Here is a 19706-nt window from a genome sequence, read left to right as displayed (position 1 = left end):
GATATTGACAACTTCATGGAGCTCACAGTGATAATGAAGCCTGAGGAGCAAAGGTCTCCGAGCCCACAGTGGCGCCCTGTTTAGGGCAAGCATGGCTCCCCATGGTGCTTCCTGTAGCTACGTGGAGTGTCTGTGAAGTACATCAGTCGAGAGAGAAGATCACAGGGAGAGAACGTAATCAACACAGGAGTAAAAAAAAAAGTTAAAAAGAGGTTGTTGCACCTTGAAGGAAGGGATCATTAGCAGTGACCCACGGCAGGGGGTACCTGTAATAATGTGTTGGCAACTGCACCATTAACTACCATTTTGGAGAGGCTCCTGAGTGAGAACGCCCAGGATCGGGATGGGGGGAGAGGGAGGGAGAGGGAGAGAAAATGCAGACTACAGATCTCCCGGGTTCAAGAAGCAGCAAAAAGGAGGAGATTATTAAAATAATACCCACCCCCCCCCTCTCTCTCTCTCTGCTGACCACCTAATGATGTCTGTGTGTGTGTGTGTGTGTGTGTGTGTGTGTGTGTGTGTGTGTGTGTGTGTGTGTGTGTGTGTGTGTGTGCGCGCGTGCGTGCGTGCGTGCGCAAACTTAGTGATATTACTTGCTGGTAGAAACACTCTAGTTGATGAGGGACCTCGACTCATGTCTTGTTTACAGTATTGGAGATGAGAGCTAAATCGTGAATATGTGTCAAAGGAAATCGTTTGAGGTGTAGCTAGCATAGTTGTGAGAGGAGAGCACGGTCTCTCACCCCTCGGGGAGTTAATTACCTTCCGCCTGGATACTGCATACACTCAATTAACTCATTTCACATGTGCAGTATTTTCATTGGAATGAATAATCCACATACTGTATATCAACATATGTCAATGGATGTCCAAAAAAATCTAATCACCACACCAAAGATGTACTTGATGAATTATGCCTCTACTAACCTTGGTGTAATGAAAAAGATGTTCTAGATTATGAGTGTACAGTAGGCTGTGGTGAATGTGTACTAATAACATTTCTGACAAGTCAATAGAAGCTTTTGTTTAAAGAAAAAAAGGTATAGATTTACTCCCACTGAAGCTAGTTTGTTTCTGAAGGGAAATAAAGGACTTTTCAAGGTCAGGTAGCTAATTAAGAAACAGGAAATCTATTTAAAAATTATTGACAGCCACGTTAAAGGGGATGGCGCAAATGGATCATGGAGCAAGAATGAAAATATTAACAAGCATTTAGCTGACATTAAAGACCTCCCACCTCCAGAAGACAGCAAGCGATAAGGGCCTGTATTAATCACCATAATGCATATGATGATCACTCTTTCTAACGCCCGATTGTTTTACCCTGATTAAAATGGAAGCCCCAACCGGGAAACCAATAATGATACTTTATGGGAGTTAAGTCAGTATGACAGTGCATGATGGGAACTGCCCATGTCATGAATCCACCCAGGTCATTTACTGCTTCTCTGTAGAGAATGTGCCATGGACCAAAAGCTTTTTACAACATTGATGTAATTAGAAAGAAACTCTTTACCCAGATAGCAATAGGGCCATATACAGGCCAGATCTGGCCCTTGTGGCTTAGTTCCGGCCCATATATGTCCCAGAATCATTACACATCCGCTTGCTATCTGGGTACAGATTGATACATGGGACAATTAGATCTGGAAGGTTCAAGATACAAAGCCCTGTCGTTTTTAAACTACCATACAGTGTGTTTTCATTGTGCAAAGCAGAATTTGGAGAACTGTGTAGTAATCCCTGTACTACGAGGGCACTCACAAACTAGATGTCACATGTGCACATCTTGAAACAGGTTAAAGACTAACCTAGGTCAGAGAACGTGTCTTTTTCATCTCCATTGCCTATTTTTAGTAGTAATACAATGTTGTGGACTTTCTTTGAAGGATGGAGTGCCACTAACTGTGGCTCGAATCTCTTGACTTTAGGCTGTAGGGCACAGCTTCTCGTTCAGAGAGTGATCTGAATCTTCTCTGGTTTGCCCTGAGGGGGACTCCTAGCATACTCACAGAACTGAATGTTTTCAAAAGAGCCTTAAGGCTTACTGCTACTATTTCCACACTCAAATAATAAGTGTCCTTGCAATGGACAGAGAGAAAATCATATTGGGATTGTATTTGTATAGAAGCTGAGGTCTCAAGTGGTCTCAATTATTGTTTTTTGTTCTAGCCTTTTTGTTCTGGGCGAATATGAACATTCTTTGTCTTGCTTCTTTAATAAAGTGCAATTACTTTCTCCCAACTATGTGATGCAACCACCATGAGAATAAGCCCTGGGAATAAAGTATGGGCATTGATGCATTGGATTTATAACCAAGTGTTATTGTGTTTGTAAATAACTGGTTCTATGCTGCTAAGTCAACCTAGCGATGTGTGGTATAAATGTGAAGCTAAAATCATGAATCAGTTGATTATGCATGTTGGGGAAATGTAATATGTTGAAACCATAACAGAGATACTTGATGATTCCAGACTCTTAAGAGAATCTTGGCTCCCCTTTTATGATCCCAAGGGAGTGGGGGTCAAAGCCGCTCACAGACCTTACCTCTGTGTGGGTAACTAATTGGTGCTGTCTATGCAAACAGGACACACCTCAGTCCCCTCCCAGATAGCAAGCGGATCTGGGCCATATATGGGCCGGAACTAAGCCACAAGGGCCAGATCTGGCCTGTATATGGCCCAGATCTGCTTGCTATCTGGGCTGCCCTTTTTAAGTGGGGGACAGGACAGATTCTCTCTCTCTTAAGTCTCTCTCAAGTTTTGTCTCCGTAACCCAGGATCCAAGCTTGTACCCCAGATAGCAAGCGGATCTGGGCCATATATGGGCCGGAACTAAGCCACAAGTGGCAGATCTGGCCTGTATATGGCCCTGATCAGATTGCTGTCTGGGACCTGATTAATGCAAATCAATCTGTATCCATGGCATTGCTTAACCGTTACCTGCTCGCTAAGATCTCTGTGTAGTTGACGCCAGGGTCTTAGGAATTTCCACAAACTCTGCAAACGATCCCCCTCTGGCGAGAGCAAAGGGTTTGAACGAGACATTTGCAACTTTTAAACTATGAACCATTTCAGCATTCTCTTCTGATGTGGTGTGATGCCAGGTATTGTTTAAGCTTAGAGGATTTAGGATAGGCTGTGATAATCTATGACATCATTCATTTCATTTCTGCTTTTTGTTTGTTTTTTCATCTATTATTGAATTATGTTTTCATATTTTGATAATTGATTAGTATAACTTAACAATAAACTAACAATACACATTATTAAACTTTGATCACATCCTAGCGTCATCACATGATCTTTAGATCACTTGACTGAGTCAAGACTTCCTCCTTCAGACTGAGATTGATAAATTAGAATATTGATAAAGGTTATCTGTTTCCCTGTACAGAACAGGGTGGTGCCCCATATACGAGTTGATATGTATTCCTTCATATTTGTGATAAATGTGGTATAATCATAAATTATAGTCATAATATTTCCATAGTTCTAACCCTTAGACTGCAACACTGGTTATCCCACTCTTATTGTGCTGGATTAGCATTGGAAGCATTGGAACTGATGTGTCCAGGCGACAAGACCTATCTTAATTTATCAGACATTATTTCATGTCATTTCAATTCACAGCTATTTCAGTGGCATGACTATCTTCCGTCCTACCAGTCCTGAACAGAAACAAGCCAGCCACGCACATAAGCCAGGCTTGACCTGGCCTGGTTTTAGTAGACATGCTGTCAAGCCCACCTTGAACAGGCTCTCGATAGTGTTATTTGAATGACATCCACCCTTTTTAAATTTTCACCGTTCATTTCATTACTCCCACCAATGTAGGACAGTGGGCTACCTAGTCCAATCTACCTAGTCCAATCTACCTAGTCCAATCTACCTAGTCAAATCTACCTAGTCAAATCTACCTAGTCAAATCTTCCTAGTCAAATCTACCTAGTCCAATCTACCTAGTCAAATCTTCCTAGTCAAATCTACCTAGTCAAATCTACCTAGTCAAATCTACCTAGTCAAATCTTCAAGCATATCTCTGGCATGGAGGGAGTAGAACAGTTGAGTAGAGCTCTCCCTGACTTGTCAAGGTACGGTTGACAAAGTTGAAACTGATAGGCCTATAGAAGCTACTCCCACAGTCCCACTGCCAGGGCCCCAAGGGAGCTGTGAACAGGTAGAGAAAGCTGGCGGCCGGGGAGGAAACAGTCATGAGTGATGGCGCTGCCCGAAGAGAAAAAAGCCAATGTTTTGTAAAGCTCTGGGATTGGATGTGCTTGGGTCTTAAGTGATGGATCCAGCTCCAACGCCGAGCCTTCTTGGCTAATACGTCTTCTTTATCAGTGGCCCTCCATGTGGTCACGTAGGGGGGGGGGGGGGGGGGGGGTCACACCATACTCTACAGCCCCTGACGGGAGCTAAATCAGCTGAATCAGTAATATGATCTTTGGGCATAGCCAGCTAGCGACATAGTGCAAGAGAGTTGCCAAACAGCTCTGAGGGATTCAGCATCCGGTTCAAGTGATGGAACCTTCTGGAGCGCTTTGGAAGAGAAAGAATGGTTATTTAGATCAAGCAACCACTGTTGAATCATCAATCATCAATCATTAAATTGAATTACTGCAACACAATACCACGTTGTCTAGACTATATTAACCAAATGCCTAAGGTGAGTCATCATAAGAATCACATGGAGGAGATACGAAGACCATACCATTGGGGATAATCACTAAACATGCATGAAATAAAAAAGTAACATTCTAGTTTTTATGCCCCTGAATATAATTCGAAATTAAAATTCCTCAAATGCCTGTAGTATATGATCTTAAATTGCAACATCCAACATGAACATGTTTTGCCTTTTTAATTTGGGGGCCCTCCTCAGTCATGCTCAGCTCAACACTGCCCTCTGCTGACATGAAATGGCAGATAATCTCATGGAAGTAAAATGCTCAAAGATTTCTCCCTGGCCCAGCAGAGAGGATGGCCATGCCCAATTGTCCCATCTTTAAAGGACTTCTGAGACCTTAGGGTGATTTACAATATTTTATGAAGACCATTGAACCATCCACATGTAAAACACGAATCAAAGAGTATAGTGGAAATTGAGTGAGCATTGCAATAGTGTAATCGTATTGACCCTACCTGCTATATGTTCATTTGTATTATTATTACTACTATTATTTTACCCCATAACACAAAAGCACAGTATCACAAATACGTGGAAATCCTGGAAACCTGGTGGTTTTCAGACCCCTTGATAGGGGGATAGTCATCAACCTGGCAACCTCATGATTGCGGAAACGCTTCACGCTGCTTTGACTCCTTCCGCATTCAGCCATTGATCACCCAGCTATCATCTGGTCCTGAAACCAACCAAACTACACCAGATTGTAACGAAATATAAGCTCAGTTTGTGCAGTATCTATCAAAGCAAACCATGGCTGGGCGGTTACCGGCGTGTGTAGTGGACTGTGGGACCGGGTGAGTAGCTAGCTGGGTGGGTTAGCCTGTGCTAGCTAGCTAGCCTCTGGTTAGCTCACGTTACCTCATTCTTTGACTTAGCCAGCCCTTCCCTTTCATGTAGCAATCTATCTAGATCTTACTTAATACAACAGTTCACTAGTTAAATTGGACATTGTGTGAGTGGATGTGTGCTTGAGACTAGCTAGTTAGCTAGCTTAGCTTGCACTAGGAGTTGCTATCGAGTCATTAACCTTACTAAAGTTAAAGCTGTCCTTGTCATAAAAACACCAAAGATAAATAGATATCCAGCTTTATTAGTTGCTCACGTTAGACATATCATGTTCTCTGAACGTTGTGGCTCAAATGTGTGTTATTGACTTGCTTTTTGTTTTAATGCTTTTAATTTGTCCTGCTTTTTGTTTTAAATGTCTATAATGTCTTGCTTTTTGTTTTAATGCTTTTAATGTCTCATGTAAAGCACCTTGAATTGCCCTGTGGCTGAAATGTGCTAAATAAATAAACTTGCCTTGCCTTATTGACACATCACTGTGATGGTTATTCTGTTCTCTTGTAGATATACAAAGATTGGCTATGCTGGGAACACAGAGCCTCAGTTCATCGTCCCATCATGTAAGTGAATGTGATCACATGATAGTGGGCTTATTGATATGTTCCCTTGGGCAGCAGAGGCTGATAGCAAGCGGATCTGGGCCATATACAGGCCAGATCTGGCCCTTGTGGCTTAGTCCCGGCCCATATATGGCCCAGAATCATTACACATCCGCTTGCTATCTGGGGAGGCTGTGAACAATTCATCTGCACTGTGAACTGTTTAGGGACTGTCAATAACTGGGCAAGGAAGCATTGAACAGTTTCTTTTAGGGTCTAGTTTTGAAGACTTAAGTATTGTATAATGATAATAGTTTTGTCTGCTCCTACATGGAAGGTATTGCAATCAAAGAGTCAGCCAAGGTGGGTGACCAGGCCCAGCGGAGGATGATGAAGGGCGTAGACGATCTGGACTTCTTCATCGGTGACGAGGCCATCGACAAACCCAATTATGCAACAAAGGTATTGAATCGTGTCTTAAGAGTTGCGGGGCATCGACTTGCGATTAGGATATACGGCACGCTCACCCCCTCAAGTCTTCAACTCTTGACGGGGAAGGATTTTAGAACACGCATATAACAAAAAAGGGTGGGTATCCGCACTCTCGAATACGTTTCAACTGCTTTTAATGCACATATACAGCAGACAATGATCCTCAGCGTTTCAGCGTCCGTTCATTGTCTGCTGTATACTGTATGTGCATTAAAAGCAGTTAAAACGTATTCGATAGTGCAGATTTTAATCCTTTTTGTTATCAACTTGCGATTGCCAGAAGCTACTGCAACTCGATTGAAGTAGAGGTTTTGAAGAAGGTAGTGCAAGTAACCAGATATTTGTGTGTGTGTGTGTGTGTGTGTGTGTGTGTGTGTGTGTGTGTGTGTGTGTGTGTGTGTGTGTGTGTGTGTGTGTGTGTGTGTGTGTGTGTCACCAGTGGCCCATCCGTCATGGCATAGTGGAGGACTGGGACCTCATGGAGAGGTTCATGGAACAGGTGATCTTCAAGTATCTGCGGGCAGAACCAGAAGACCATTACTTCCTGCTGGTAAGCTCCCAGAGACGACCTGGAGATGACCGTGGAGAGAAGCTTCCTCATAGATGACCGTGGAGAGAAGCTTCCTCATAGATGACGGTGGAGAGAAGCTTCCTCATAGATGACCGTGGAGAGAAGCTTCCTCATAGACGGTCGCTATCTGAACAGACGGCGATAATGCCGATCCGTTACCGATGACGACGTCCACGCCGTGACGGAAGGAAGCCTGTCCTTAGCAGAGCTACAGAGGCTCATGGGATGTGTGTTTCCTCTCTCTCTCTCTCTCTCTCTCTCTCTCTCCCCCCCTCCCTCCCTCCCTCTCTCTCTCTCCCTCCCTCCCTCCCTCCCTCCCTCTCTCTCACTCCCTCCCTCTCTCACCCTCCCTCCCTCTCTCTCTCTCTCTCTCTCTCTCCCTCTCTCCCTCTCTCCCCCTCCCTCTCTCCCCTCCCTCTCTCTCCCCTCCCTCTCTCTCCCTCCCTCTCTCTCTCACCCTCCCTCCCTCTCTCTCCCTCCTTCTCTCTCTCACCCTCCCTCCCTCTCTCTCTCTCCCCCCCACAGACAGAGCCTCCTCTGAACACACCCGAGAACAGAGAATACACGGCAGAGATCATGTTCGAGTCTTTCAACGTCCCGGGTCTGTACATCGCCGTGCAGGTGAGTCCCGTCACACGCACACACACACACACGCGCGCACACACACTCACGCACACACACACACACACACTCACACACACACACACACACGCACGCACACACACACTCTCACCTTTTATTCCGGCCTTGAGAGTCTTGACCTCCTGATTGCTCCTCATACAGTATCTGCACCCACTGTACACGACACCGCTCACCCAGCGTACGACACACTGTACACGACACCGCTCACCCAGCGTACGACACACTGTACATCACACCGCTCACCCAGCGTACGACACACTGTACATCACACCGCTCACCCAGCATACGACACACTGTACATCACACCGCTCACCCAGCGTACGACACACTGTACATCACACCGCTCACCCAGCGTACGACACACTGTACATCACACCGCTCACCCAGCGTACGACACACTGTACACAACACCGCTCACCCAGCGTACGACACACTGTTCATAACACCGCTCACCCAGCGTACGACACACTGTACGTACAGGTGCATCTCAGACAATCAGAATATTGTGGAAAGCTCATTATTTCCCGTAATTTAATCCAAAAAGTGAAACGTTCATGTATTATAGATTTATTACACATGAAGTGAAATATTTCCAGGCTGATTGCCTCCATGTTGCTCCACACTGATGGAGTAATTTGTGCAAAAGGAGCCCCCACCAAGTATTGAGTGTATAAATGAACATACTGAACATACTGTTTGTTTGCTAAATAGTGAGCTGGTGGCTTGTTTAGGGCCGTCCATACACATGGCATTAAAGGGATCTGGAATCTCGAAGCGTGAGTCTTGATCCGGGCCTGTTTGCCGCCTCCCCCTCCCCCTTTCCCTCTCCCTCCCCCTCCCCCTCCCACTCCCCCTCCCCCTTTCCCTCTCCCTCCCCCTCCCCCTCCCACTCCCCCTCCCCCTCCCACTTCCCCTCCCCCTCCCCCTCCCCTCCTCAGGCCGTGTTGGCGCTGGCCGCCTCCTGGACCTCCCGGCAGGTGGGCGAGAGGACCCTGACGGGCACGGTCATCGACAGCGGCGACGGCGTCACCCACGTCATCCCGGTGGTAGGTTTGGCTCCGCCCCCAGCGCCCGTTAGACACCGCCGTCGCCGGACCCCATCCTCGAAACACGCCTGGCGTCATTCCGTTGATTTTGGTTTGAATCACATTCCTAGCCAACAGGTTCTGCTTGGTGTTGATCAAGTTTTTTTTTGCTGGGGTGGGGCGTGGTCCCGTAGGCGGAAGGCTACGTGATTGGCAGCTGCATAAAGCACATTCCCATCGCCGGGCGAGACATCACCTACTTCACTCAGCAGCTGCTGAGGGAGAGGGAGGTGGGGATCCCCCCGGAGCAGTCTCTGGAGACCGCCAAAGCCGTCAAGGTAGGTCAGCGTTCCCTCCCAGATAGCAAGCGGATCTGGGCCATATACAGGCCAGACCTGGGCCATATACAGGCCAGATCTGGCCCTTGGGGCTTAGTTCCGGCCCATATATGGCCCAGATCCGCTTGCTATCTGGGCTCCATCACACCCCCGACACTTCCATCTTTACTCTGTCCGTCACCGGCTGCTCCGAGTGTCAGACTCGTCACTCCAAGTGTCAGACTCGTCACTACAAGTGTCAAACAATGAATCCGACTCGCCCGTTTAAGTATCGACTAGTGTGGGAAGATTGCTTGATTTGTAAACGGGGTTGGTTCTCCTAATGTCCACGATAGCTGCACATCCACGGCTCATCACTAGGTGGCAGCAGCGCCACGGTTACAGCCAGCGCCACCGACACGTAAACCGCACGTCCCCGCGCCTCGAACACCACGAGCTGCGCGGTCACGGCTTCTCTCTCTCGGCGCGTTCCAGGAGCGGTACAGCTACGTGTGCCCCGACCTGGTGAAGGAGTTCAGCAAGTACGACACGGACGGCTCCAAGTGGATCAAGCAGCACACGGGGGTCAACTCGGTCACCAAGAAGGAGTTCACCATCGACGTGGGCTACGAGCGCTTCCTCGGCCCTGAGATCTTCTTCCACCCCGAGGTAAGCGTGGCCCCGCCCACCCCTCTCGTAGAGTGCGTTTCCCGGGTCTTTGCGGGCCCGCGTCGGTCGCTGCGTTCACCTTTGACCTCTAACCCCCCCCCCCACCGCAGTTCGCCAACCCTGACTTCACCCAGCCCATCTCGGAGGTGGTCGACGAGGTCATCCAAAACTGCCCCATCGATGTCAGGCGTCCCCTCTACAAGGTACCTTCCCTGACCCCCCCCCTATGAAACCACTACTTTTAACCTCGTTTTGGGGAGGCCCTCTACATGGGAAGTGGCCGTCTGGTGCATGCTGGTCCGTGCTGACCGCGTGGCGTGGCCGGTGTGTCTTGCAGAACGTGGTGCTGTCGGGCGGCTCCACCATGTTCAGGGATTTCGGGCGGCGCCTGCAGAGGGACCTGAAGAGGACGGTGGACGGACGGTTGAAACTCAGCGAGGAGCTGAGCGGCGGCAAGCTGAAGGTGAGACCAACAAACAAAACAAAACAAAACAAATCTACGGCCTTGTGGAACTCGGAGGGTCCCGCGTGTATTCTAATGTCCTTCCCTCTTGTCCGGCAGCCCAAGCCCATCGACGTGCAGGTCATCACCCACCACATGCAGCGATACGCCGTGTGGTTCGGAGGCTCCATGCTGGCCTCGACCGTGAGTACGGAGAGCAACTGACCACCGGGAACTCTCGTCCGTCGCCGCTCGAGTCCGTCTGGTCGAAACGCGAAGAGCGAGACCCGCACACCAGGAAGCTCGCGTTTTAAAGAGAACGTGTGACACTAAACGTTAACGACGCAAATAGATTCCGATTTATTTCACTCTAGACCACAATTGTGGTGTGGGGTACAATTACATAAGTAAGAAACATCAGTGCAGTGGTACACGAACAGAAACAGGAATATACAACATAAGAAAAAGAAAAACATCATTTGAAGAGGGGTAATACATTACTGAGAAAAGTGCCAAGATTATATAGTAACTTTAGTTTGTTTGTTAAAAACCAAGAGAGGAGCTTCCTGGTGTGTGGATTTCTACTCCATCAATAACCTATGTTTTTTTGATCCAGCACCCATATTGGGTGTAATAGAGCGTCTTTTATCTTCTCTTACTGAAATATGGCAACTAACTATTGAAGTGGTAACCTTCTCCTTCTCCCCCCCCAGCCTGAGTTTTACCAAGTGTGTCACACCAAAAAGGACTACGAGGAGATCGGCCCCAGCATCTGCCGCCACAACCCCGTGTTTGGGGTCATGTCCTAAGGGGGGCGCGTTCCTCCCAGGGGTACGGAGCCCCGGGGGGGGGGACACTGGTCCACAGCCGTCAGAGAGGCAGCACTTACAGACCAATACCGTCGGACAATAACGACCTTCGACACCGGACCGGACCAGGCTTACCAGGCCCGGCAAAACTGTTGAGATCGTCCTCAAGCAAGAGCGGATCGCGGCGTCTCAGCCGAAAGCATCCTCAGATAAATATTATGTGGACTCGAAAGTTTAATTATGATGGATGATGAAATTGTCAATGGTTATGTTGTTATGGTCCTTTTAATTACAGGGTTAGAATACTTAGTGAAATCATACTATCTTGTTCTGGTGTAGTTATTCCTCTCTCTGTGTATAAGACCAGAGCTTGCTTATATTTCTTATGAGGTTTTTTATATTATAGATGATGGTGGTGAGAGAATGAACTCACGACACTGCGTTGACACAGTGCCCGTATACCTTCAGTATCAAGAGTTCAATATTGTGACCAATTTAATTCACACTTATTGATTTTCGTATTCCTTTTGCCCCTTTTACTCGGCAGGTGTTGGGGTAATTCTTTCTTGAGCCATCCGTTCTTATCTTCACGGATAGTTATATTAATATATTTGAAATGACTGTCATATCCTTGATGCCTGGGATCTCATGTGTACTCTATGACCGTGAACTGTACCGAATCTGTGGATTTGAATGCCTACCAACATGTCAATAAAGGCAGACAGATATTTCTATGACTTGTAAAACAGTTGCATCATCTCTTGGGGACATGGTCGAGTAGATCGAACACAGAAGTGTACAGTAGGGATGTTTATTTTTGTCTTTCTTGCACTGCTGTTTGAGGGAGCTAGAGTGGATATGACGAATGTTTCGAATTCGACTGTGGTCCTTAATCGGCCTATTATAAATGTGCATGTAATTCCCACTACTACCACTAGATGTCAGCATTGTTTCAAAGAGCACATGCATTAGTTCCACTGAGTACGATTTCTCCTAGAACTGATATCAGAAAGACGCTGGTGTCATTGAATGATGTTTGGACTCATAATACAGTATTATACACACCATAATACAGTATTATACACACCGCTCTCGCGCTGTCCTGTGTTCTGAATAGATCAACACGAGTTATATATCGGCGACGGTTTCTGCGTTCACAAACTTCCCTTCCTGTGTGAAAGCATTACAACTATACCCTGGAAAGTCATACATGACATGACAACATTGTTTATTTTTAAACCACCACCTCGCCTCACCCCACGCCCCCACACACACACACACACACACACATCAGATTGGCTTGCATTATTTCAGGCAGGCTGGAATACCCTGCTCCCGTTTCACACGCCTCTGTCGTCTGGCGGTCATGATTGTCCTATCCCAGGGGTAGTGGGCGGTTATATCTGCCCTGCCCCTCACCAGTGGTATGCGGGGGCTCACCAGTGAAAAGCGGGATGGACCAGATATGTCGTTGAAAGCCCCTCCCTCTCGTGGTCGCAGGAGGGAGAGAACAGACAGGCAGACGGACGGAGAGACCTTGACGGTGGAGGGGAGAGCCACAGACTGACCGTTATCGACGCACAGACGGCTAAACCAGCAGACAGAGACAGACAGCTAAACTGACTGGCAGACAGACAGGCAGGCAGACAGACGGAGACAGGTAGACAGACAGCTAAACCAGCTGATTGACTGACTGACTGACTGGCTGGTTGACTGACTGACTGACTGACTGACTGACTGACTGACTGACTGGCTGACTGACTGGCTGACTGACTGACTGGCTGACTGACTGGCTGACTGACTGACTGGCTGACTGACTGACTGACTGGCTGACTGGCTGACTGACTGACTGACTGACTGACTGACTGGCTGACTGACTGACTGACTGACTGACTGACTGACTGGCTGACTGACTGACTGACTGACTGACTGGTTGACTGACTGACTGACTGGCTGACTGACTGACTGACTGGCTGACTGGCTGGCTGACTGACTGACTGGCTGACTGGCTGACTGACTGACTGACTGGCTGACTGACTGACTGACTGGCTGGCTGACTGACTGACTGACTGGCTGGCTGACTGCTGACTGACTGACTGACTGGCTGACTGACTGACTGACTGGCTGGCTGACTGCTGACTGACTGACTGACTGACTGACTGACTGGCTGGCTGACTGGCTGGCTGGCTGGCAGACAGGCATAATGTCCTCTGCCACTAGGCTGAAGGTTCTTGTGTTGCTAGCGGGGTACTCCGGGGCCCTGGGGGTCCTGTCCCTGCTCTTCTCTTTCGGGACGGAGTACTGGCTGCTGGCCTCCGAGACCTGTGGCCCGGTCCAGCCCGGGAGGGGCGGAGCTCTGGGGAAGGGGGAGGGGCGTTCAGAGGTAACGGAACTCTCTTTCGGTTCAGGAGAGAGGTGGTGGTCGGTGGGTGTGGTGTAACGACAGGCACGCTAGCCGAACCCCTGAAGCGCTGTCGTTTGACCCTTAAAGGAGTAGTAAAGGGAAAATGCATGTTTAGCCCTGTTTTAAGGTTACTTATGATCATATACAATGGTTCAGATCAAAACGTTGACAAAACTAGCACTTTTGAGAAAGTCTGATAATTGCTCTACCACCGTTTTGGTCATACAATGGATGTGGGTGGGCACCTTGAAAAATCATTCAAAAAACATGTTAAACTCTCAATTTCAAAGACAAGAAACTCACCGAGGTGTTAGTTGGCATTCTGACATATAATTCGCCATAAAGTAAGATTCTAGTTCATCTGGAAAGGCTTTTTTTTTAAATATTTATTTAAAATATTTAGCATAGAACTATTTAGTCGCAGCACATACGTGTGTAAACTTCCACAAACTAGGTAGCCTAGCAACATAAACAATAACAAAAGCTACCGTAAGTAGTTCCGCTTCCTGAATCCCCTCTGAGGATTGATCTACACATCTACAACGGTCGCTTCAATACAAGTCAATGGATTTCACCAAATGATCAATAAAACCCTACAGGATTCATACTTTGCGGCAAATTTGATGTCAGAACACCAACGGACACCAATTACCCCCTCGGTGAGCTTCTTGTGATTGAAATTGAGAGTTTAACATGTTTTTTGAATGATTTTTCAAGGTGCCCACCCACATCCATTGTATGACCTAAACGGTGGTAGAGCAATTATCAGACTTTCTCAAAAGTGCTAGTTTTGTCAACGTTTTGATCTGAACCATTGTATATGATCAGAAGTAACCTTAAAACAGGGCTAAACATGCATTTTCCCTTTACTACTCCTTTAACCTTTGACTCAAGGTGAGGGTCTGTGTTTTGGGGGGGGGGGGTCTGCCCCAGCAGGTCCAGGGCAGGGAGATGTTTCATGAGGGTCTTTTCTGGAGGTGCTCCTTCAGAAGCAGAGAGGCGGAGGACAGTGTTTGGGACTTCTGGATCAGTAAGTGTCACGGTTCAACAGGAACAGAACATTCTGGATGAACAGATAATGATAGCACGTTCAATTCCCACAGCCAATCAGCCGTCGCCAAAGGTCTGTGTTCCTGCCTACCTGTTCCCATTTCCTGTCTCTGAGCCAATGGGGGCCTCCCTCGAACCCGACTCCGCCATCAGTAAGTTTGATAACTGTTGTATTCTATTTATTTTTTCTTTAATAATTAAATATATATATATATAAACTGTTCTCTTATCTATTGTATGTTCTTATTATATAGTCTACAGGACTTTCTGGAGCATCTTCCTCCTTTTGGGTGTGGTCGCTGTTGTGATTGGTGGATTTGTTGCCTTCACCGCCGCGCCATTGGCTAGCCACAGACTCTACAAAGTGGGCGGTGCCCTCCTGCTTACTGGAGGTCTATCACCAGGCCGTAGTGTCTGTATCTACAGTAGGCCTATACTGTGTTTATGAACTGTATTTATGTAGGAATTAATGGATATTCCAATGAGCATCTCCATTAAAATCTCACTTTATGTCTCTCTCTCTCTCTCTCTCTCTCTCTCTCTCTCTCTCTCTCTCTCTCTCTCTCTCTCTCTCTCCTTCCCACTCTTTTTCACTCGGCCATCCTCTACTCTCACTTCTCTTTCTCTCTCCCTCCACTTCTTTCAACCCCCCCCCCCCCCCCCCCCCGCCGCCCCTCTCTCTCTCTCTCTCCCTTCTTCCCGCTCTTTTTCACTCGGCCATCTTTCACTCTCACCTCTCTCTCTCCCTCCACTTCTTTCTAATATCACCCCCCCCCCTCCCAGGCCTGTGCCTGCTGGTGGTGCTGGTGATGTACGTGATGTGGGTCCAGGTTCTGGACACGTTGGAGCGCTACGCGGCGCCGCGGCGGACCCCCGGCTGCCCCCTCTTCCACCTCAGCGTCCGCGACGGACCCTCCTTCCTGCTGGCCCCCGTGGCCGTCTTCTTCTGCCTGCTGGCCGGCCTGCTGTCCGCGCTGACCGGACGGACCCTGCAGACGAGCCGGGAGACGCGCTTAGCTTGTCCGGCGGAGAATGAGAGGAGCGGATACCCCTGAGCTTGAACTAGGTTTCAGGATAAGAATGCCACCCGCTGAACCGTTAAGGGGGGGGGGGGGTAATTTAAAAGGATGGAGATGCCTCAGTTCAAGAAGGACCAATCAACGTAGCCCTGAGAGGTGACTGGGAATCCTGGGCTGTTCAAGTGTGTCTGCCCTTTTCATACCGATGCTGTCTAATGACTGTCTCATCTCAGGTCACCTGTGTAGAGAAAGAAAGCCACATGTCTTTTGTGATTGCGAGTTGACATGCTGTTACCGCCAGTTCTGCCCGGCAACTGTACTCCTGCCCGAAGCCATCTGTGACTGAGTGGGTTGAGAATGAGGAGGATAATGAATTAGACTGTCGTTATCTATTGTCATAATCCTGACATGGTGATTTTAACTGGCATCCTTAGGATGTGCGGCATGCAAATTTAAGCCTGTCATGCAGGCAACCGCCACTAGAGGGGAGTGTTGCTTCAATGGTTTATTAGCGAGTGGCCAGCTGTTTCACTTTTCAAACCCAAATAAATCAGTTAACCTCAGAAGGTGTATATTGTAACTCCAACCACCGCAAAGGAGAGATCACAGGAAATAAGAAGTTGCATCATTCCTATTTGATTAATCCTCACGTAGTATGCAGACGGAATGCAGAAGGATGTAGATTATGATAATTAATTCAGTTGCCACATTTGACCTACTAAACAAAAAATGTTTTTTTTGTGTGTAGAAGAGTATGCTTACCTCTATACTATATTAGAATAATTGATAGTGGAAAGCTTCTATCACACCTTTATAATTGGAAAAGGGAGACTGGAGAGGCTGGAGCTGTGAGGGCTGATATGTGTGACTGGGATGAGAAGAGAGAGAGGAGAGAGAGAGAGTAAGTGATAGAGAGAGGTTGAGAGAGAGGAGAGAGAGATAGAGAGAGGAGAGAGCTCGTTACTCATCACTGTTTCTCCTCTCTTTAATGTTTGAGGTTCCTCTCCTCCTCTCCTCTCTCCTCTCTCCTCTCCGCTCTCCTCTCCTCTCCCTAATCTCGGCTGTGAACAAGGTGAGTATAATTACACCTGAGGCTGTCACATTCACTTCCGTGGCCCGCGCCATTTTAAACATCTCTGTCACCTCGCTCGCCTCGTCAAACTCGGCAGCCGGCGCCGTGGAGGTTTAAAGGGAGACTGTTTTAATGAATGTGCAGGGAGACAGTCATATCTCTTGGTTTCAATCATGCTTCTTTTTTTTTTTTTCCGCAAGAGAGGAGGCTCAGTTGGCAGGTTCATTACTGGTGTGTGTGTGTGTGTGTGTGTGTAGGTGGGTTTGTGTGTGTGTTTTTGCATTGCTGTTTTCCTGGGTTAGGGTGTGCGCAGTGTGACTGACACACACACAGACACACACACACACACACACACACACACACACACACACACTACTGTTGGTCTATGTTATCACCTGTGTCTTTTTCCCTGGGAGATAGGACTGTCCATAGCAATTACTACAACATCAATAAAAACAAATACAGCCTATTTAATCTCTCTCTCTCTCTCTCTGTCTTTCTCTCTCTCTCTTTCTCTCTCAATATTCAATATGCTTTATTGGCATGAATGTCAGGTGAACAGTGTTGCCTAAGCATCAAGAATACAATGAAATAATTACATGAGAAAACAAATTAAATATACTGTACAATTAATTAAGTAAACTAACAGATGTATCAAATGTCAAGGGTAAAATACTCTGTAAAGCGCATTGTGTTGCCTCTGGGTATGAAATGCGCTATACAAATAAAGCTTTGATTGATTGATTGAAATAAATACATAAATTCACTTTGAACTTCAAAACTCTCTCTCTTTCTCTCTCTCTATCTCTCTCTATCTCTCTGTCTTCGTTATAACATTTCCCACTTTTTGTATTCTAAAACATATCCTACAACAGCAATTTTTAGTTTGATCCAAAACATCCATTTCTTTTAAAAAGCGATGTCATATCACGGCAGGTAGGGCCTGTTTCCCCCCCCCCCCCCTCACCCCCCCCTCACCCCCCCCTCACCTCATCCCACCCTCACCTCATCCCAGTCCACTCCCAGTTGGTTTGCCCCACTTGCCTCTAGGCAAGCCCAGGGGGGGGCAATTATTCACCTCTTTGCCCAGCCAAGTAGAAGAAATTACCCTCTCTCCTGAATCAAGACCTTCCAGCCCAAACCGGGACCCCCGTCTGGAGCCCCCGCCTCGCTGGCTATCAGACCCCTGCCTTTCCCCTCCCCACCACTGGTGTTTTCCATACATATGAGCCAACTAGCCAGCCACACACACACACACACCCGCACACATGTTGTGTTGTGGCTACGAGGGGATGCAGGGGTGTGTGTGTGTGCGCGCGTCTTACTCGCCATCCCCTAGGTGGGTATGGAGGAATAGAAGTGTGTGTGTGTGTGTGTGTGTGTGTGTGTGTGTGTGTGTGTGTGTGTGTGTGTGTGTGTGTGTGTGTAAAAGGACAATAAAAACAACAATAAGGACAGATAAACAGCAATAGCACAACAATTCCACCCGTGTGTGTTCTCATCTCTCTCTCTCTCTGTTCTTATATCTCTCTCTGTTCTCATCTCTCTCTCCCTCTGTTCTCATCTCTCTCTCCCTCTGTTCTCATCTCTCTCCCTCTGTTCTCATCTCTCTCTCTCCCTCTGTTCTCATCTCTCTCTTCTCTCTCTGTTCTCATCTCTCTCTCTACCTCTGTTCTCATCTCTCTCTCTCTCTCCCTCTGTTCTCATCTCTCTCTCTCTCTCTGTTCTCATCTCTCTCTCCCTCTGTTCTCATCTCTCTCTCTCTCTCCCTCTGTTCTCATCTCTCTCTCTCTGTCTGTGCTCATCTCTCTCTCTCTCCCTCTGTTCTTATCTCCCTCTGTTCTCATCTCTCTCTCTCTCCCTCTGTTCTCATCTCTCTCTCTCCCTCTGTTCTCTTCTCTCTCTCTCCCTCTGTTCTCTTCTCTCTCTCTCTCTGTTCTTATATCTCTCTCTCCCTCTGTTCTCATCTCTCTCTCTCTCTGTTCTCATCTCTCTCTCTCTCTGTTCTTATCTCTCTCTCTCCCTCTGTTCTCATCTCTCTCTCCCTCTGTTCTCATCTCTCTCTCTCCCTCTGTTCTCATCTCTCTCTCCCTCTGTTCTCATCTCTCTCTCTCTCTCTCTCTCTGTTCTCATCTCTCTCTCTCTCTGTTCTTATCTCTCTCTCTCCCTCTGTTCTTATCTCTCTCTCTCCCTCTGTTCTCATCTCTCTCTCCCTCTGTTCTCATCTCTCTCTCTCCCTCTGTTCTCATCTCTCTCTCCCTCTGTTCTCATCTCTCTCTCTCTCTCTCTCTCTGTTCTCATCTCTCTCTCTCCCTCTGTTCTCATCTCTCTCTCTCCCTTTTCTCATCTCTCTCTCCCTCTTTTCTCATCTCTCTCTCCCTCTGTTCTCATCTCTCTCTCTCTCCCTCTGCTCTCATCTCTCTCTCTCTCTACCTCACTGACTCTTCCTCTTCCTGCTCCTCCTCTCCCATCGCTCGCTCGCTGTGACCCTCCCCACACACACACACACACACACACACACACACACACACACACACACACACACACACACACACACACACACAACTATCTGACAGACTGTGAGCCACTTATCATTAAGAGGGTAGGATGAGGCCCGGGAGGAACAGCTTTCCTTTTCTCTCTCTCTCTCTCTCTCTCTCTCTCTCCCTCCCTCCCTCTCTCTCTCTCTCTCTCTCTCTCTCTCTCACCTGCCCTCCCTCCCCCAGGCCATGATTCCAGAGGAGGTCACTGTGTACATTAGGTTGGGGGGGGGGGGGGGGGGGGGTTAACCTATTATATTTAACTAGTTCTCAATCTCCCCCCTTTCTGACCCTCCTCTCCACCTCACTGGGTCCTCATAGAGCCACACGGACTTAAGACAGTCTCTCTCTCCTCTCTCTCTCTCCTCTCTTTATCTCCTCTCTCTATCTCTCTCTCTCTCTCTCTCTATCTCTCTCTCTCTCTCTCTCTCTCTCTCTATCTCTCTCCCTCCTCTCTCTCTCTCTATCTCTCTCTCCTCTCTCTCCTCTCTCTCTCTCTCTATCTCTCCTCTCTCTATCTCTCTCTCTCTCCTCTCACTCTCCTCTCGCGCTCTCTCTTTCGCTCTCTATCTCTCTC

General features: G+C 47.7%; 2 protein-coding genes across 3 annotated transcripts; both read left to right on the top strand.

Moving 5' to 3' along the window:
- The first annotated feature begins 5362 nt into the window (after positions 1 to 5362).
- On the top strand, positions 5363 to 11757 carry LOC311315872 (actin-related protein 3-like). 2 transcript variants are annotated; one of them, XM_084446573.1, is made up of 12 exons: positions 5363 to 5486; positions 6043 to 6098; positions 6415 to 6539; positions 7009 to 7119; positions 7666 to 7761; positions 8721 to 8828; positions 9002 to 9145; positions 9620 to 9793; positions 9904 to 9996; positions 10131 to 10256; positions 10356 to 10439; positions 10949 to 11757. In XM_084446573.1, exons 1-12 carry the CDS (start codon positions 5443 to 5445, stop codon positions 11042 to 11044), a joined length of 1257 nt encoding a protein of 418 aa, XP_084302699.1. In that variant the 5' UTR covers positions 5363 to 5442; the 3' UTR covers positions 11045 to 11757. The 2 variants fall into 2 exon arrangements, with proteins under 2 accessions (XP_084302699.1, XP_084302700.1); XM_084446574.1 differs by having other exon boundaries at positions 5436 to 5502.
- A 1490-nt stretch (positions 11758 to 13247) lies between these two features.
- LOC311315839 (transmembrane protein 182-like) lies at positions 13248 to 15553 on the top strand (the record flags this gene model as incomplete). Its single annotated transcript, XM_084446536.1, has 4 exons — positions 13248 to 13427; positions 14560 to 14650; positions 14753 to 14890; positions 15282 to 15553. 4 exons carry the CDS (start codon positions 13248 to 13250, stop codon positions 15551 to 15553), a joined length of 681 nt encoding a protein of 226 aa, XP_084302662.1.
- Positions 15554 to 19706: the final 4153 nt, after the last annotated feature.

This window comes from Borostomias antarcticus (assembly GCF_949987555.1).
Source record: "Borostomias antarcticus genome assembly, chromosome: 12".
Classification (NCBI taxonomy): Eukaryota; Metazoa; Chordata; class Actinopteri; order Stomiiformes; family Stomiidae; genus Borostomias; species Borostomias antarcticus.
This window is presented reverse-complemented; position numbering and strand designations above follow the sequence as displayed.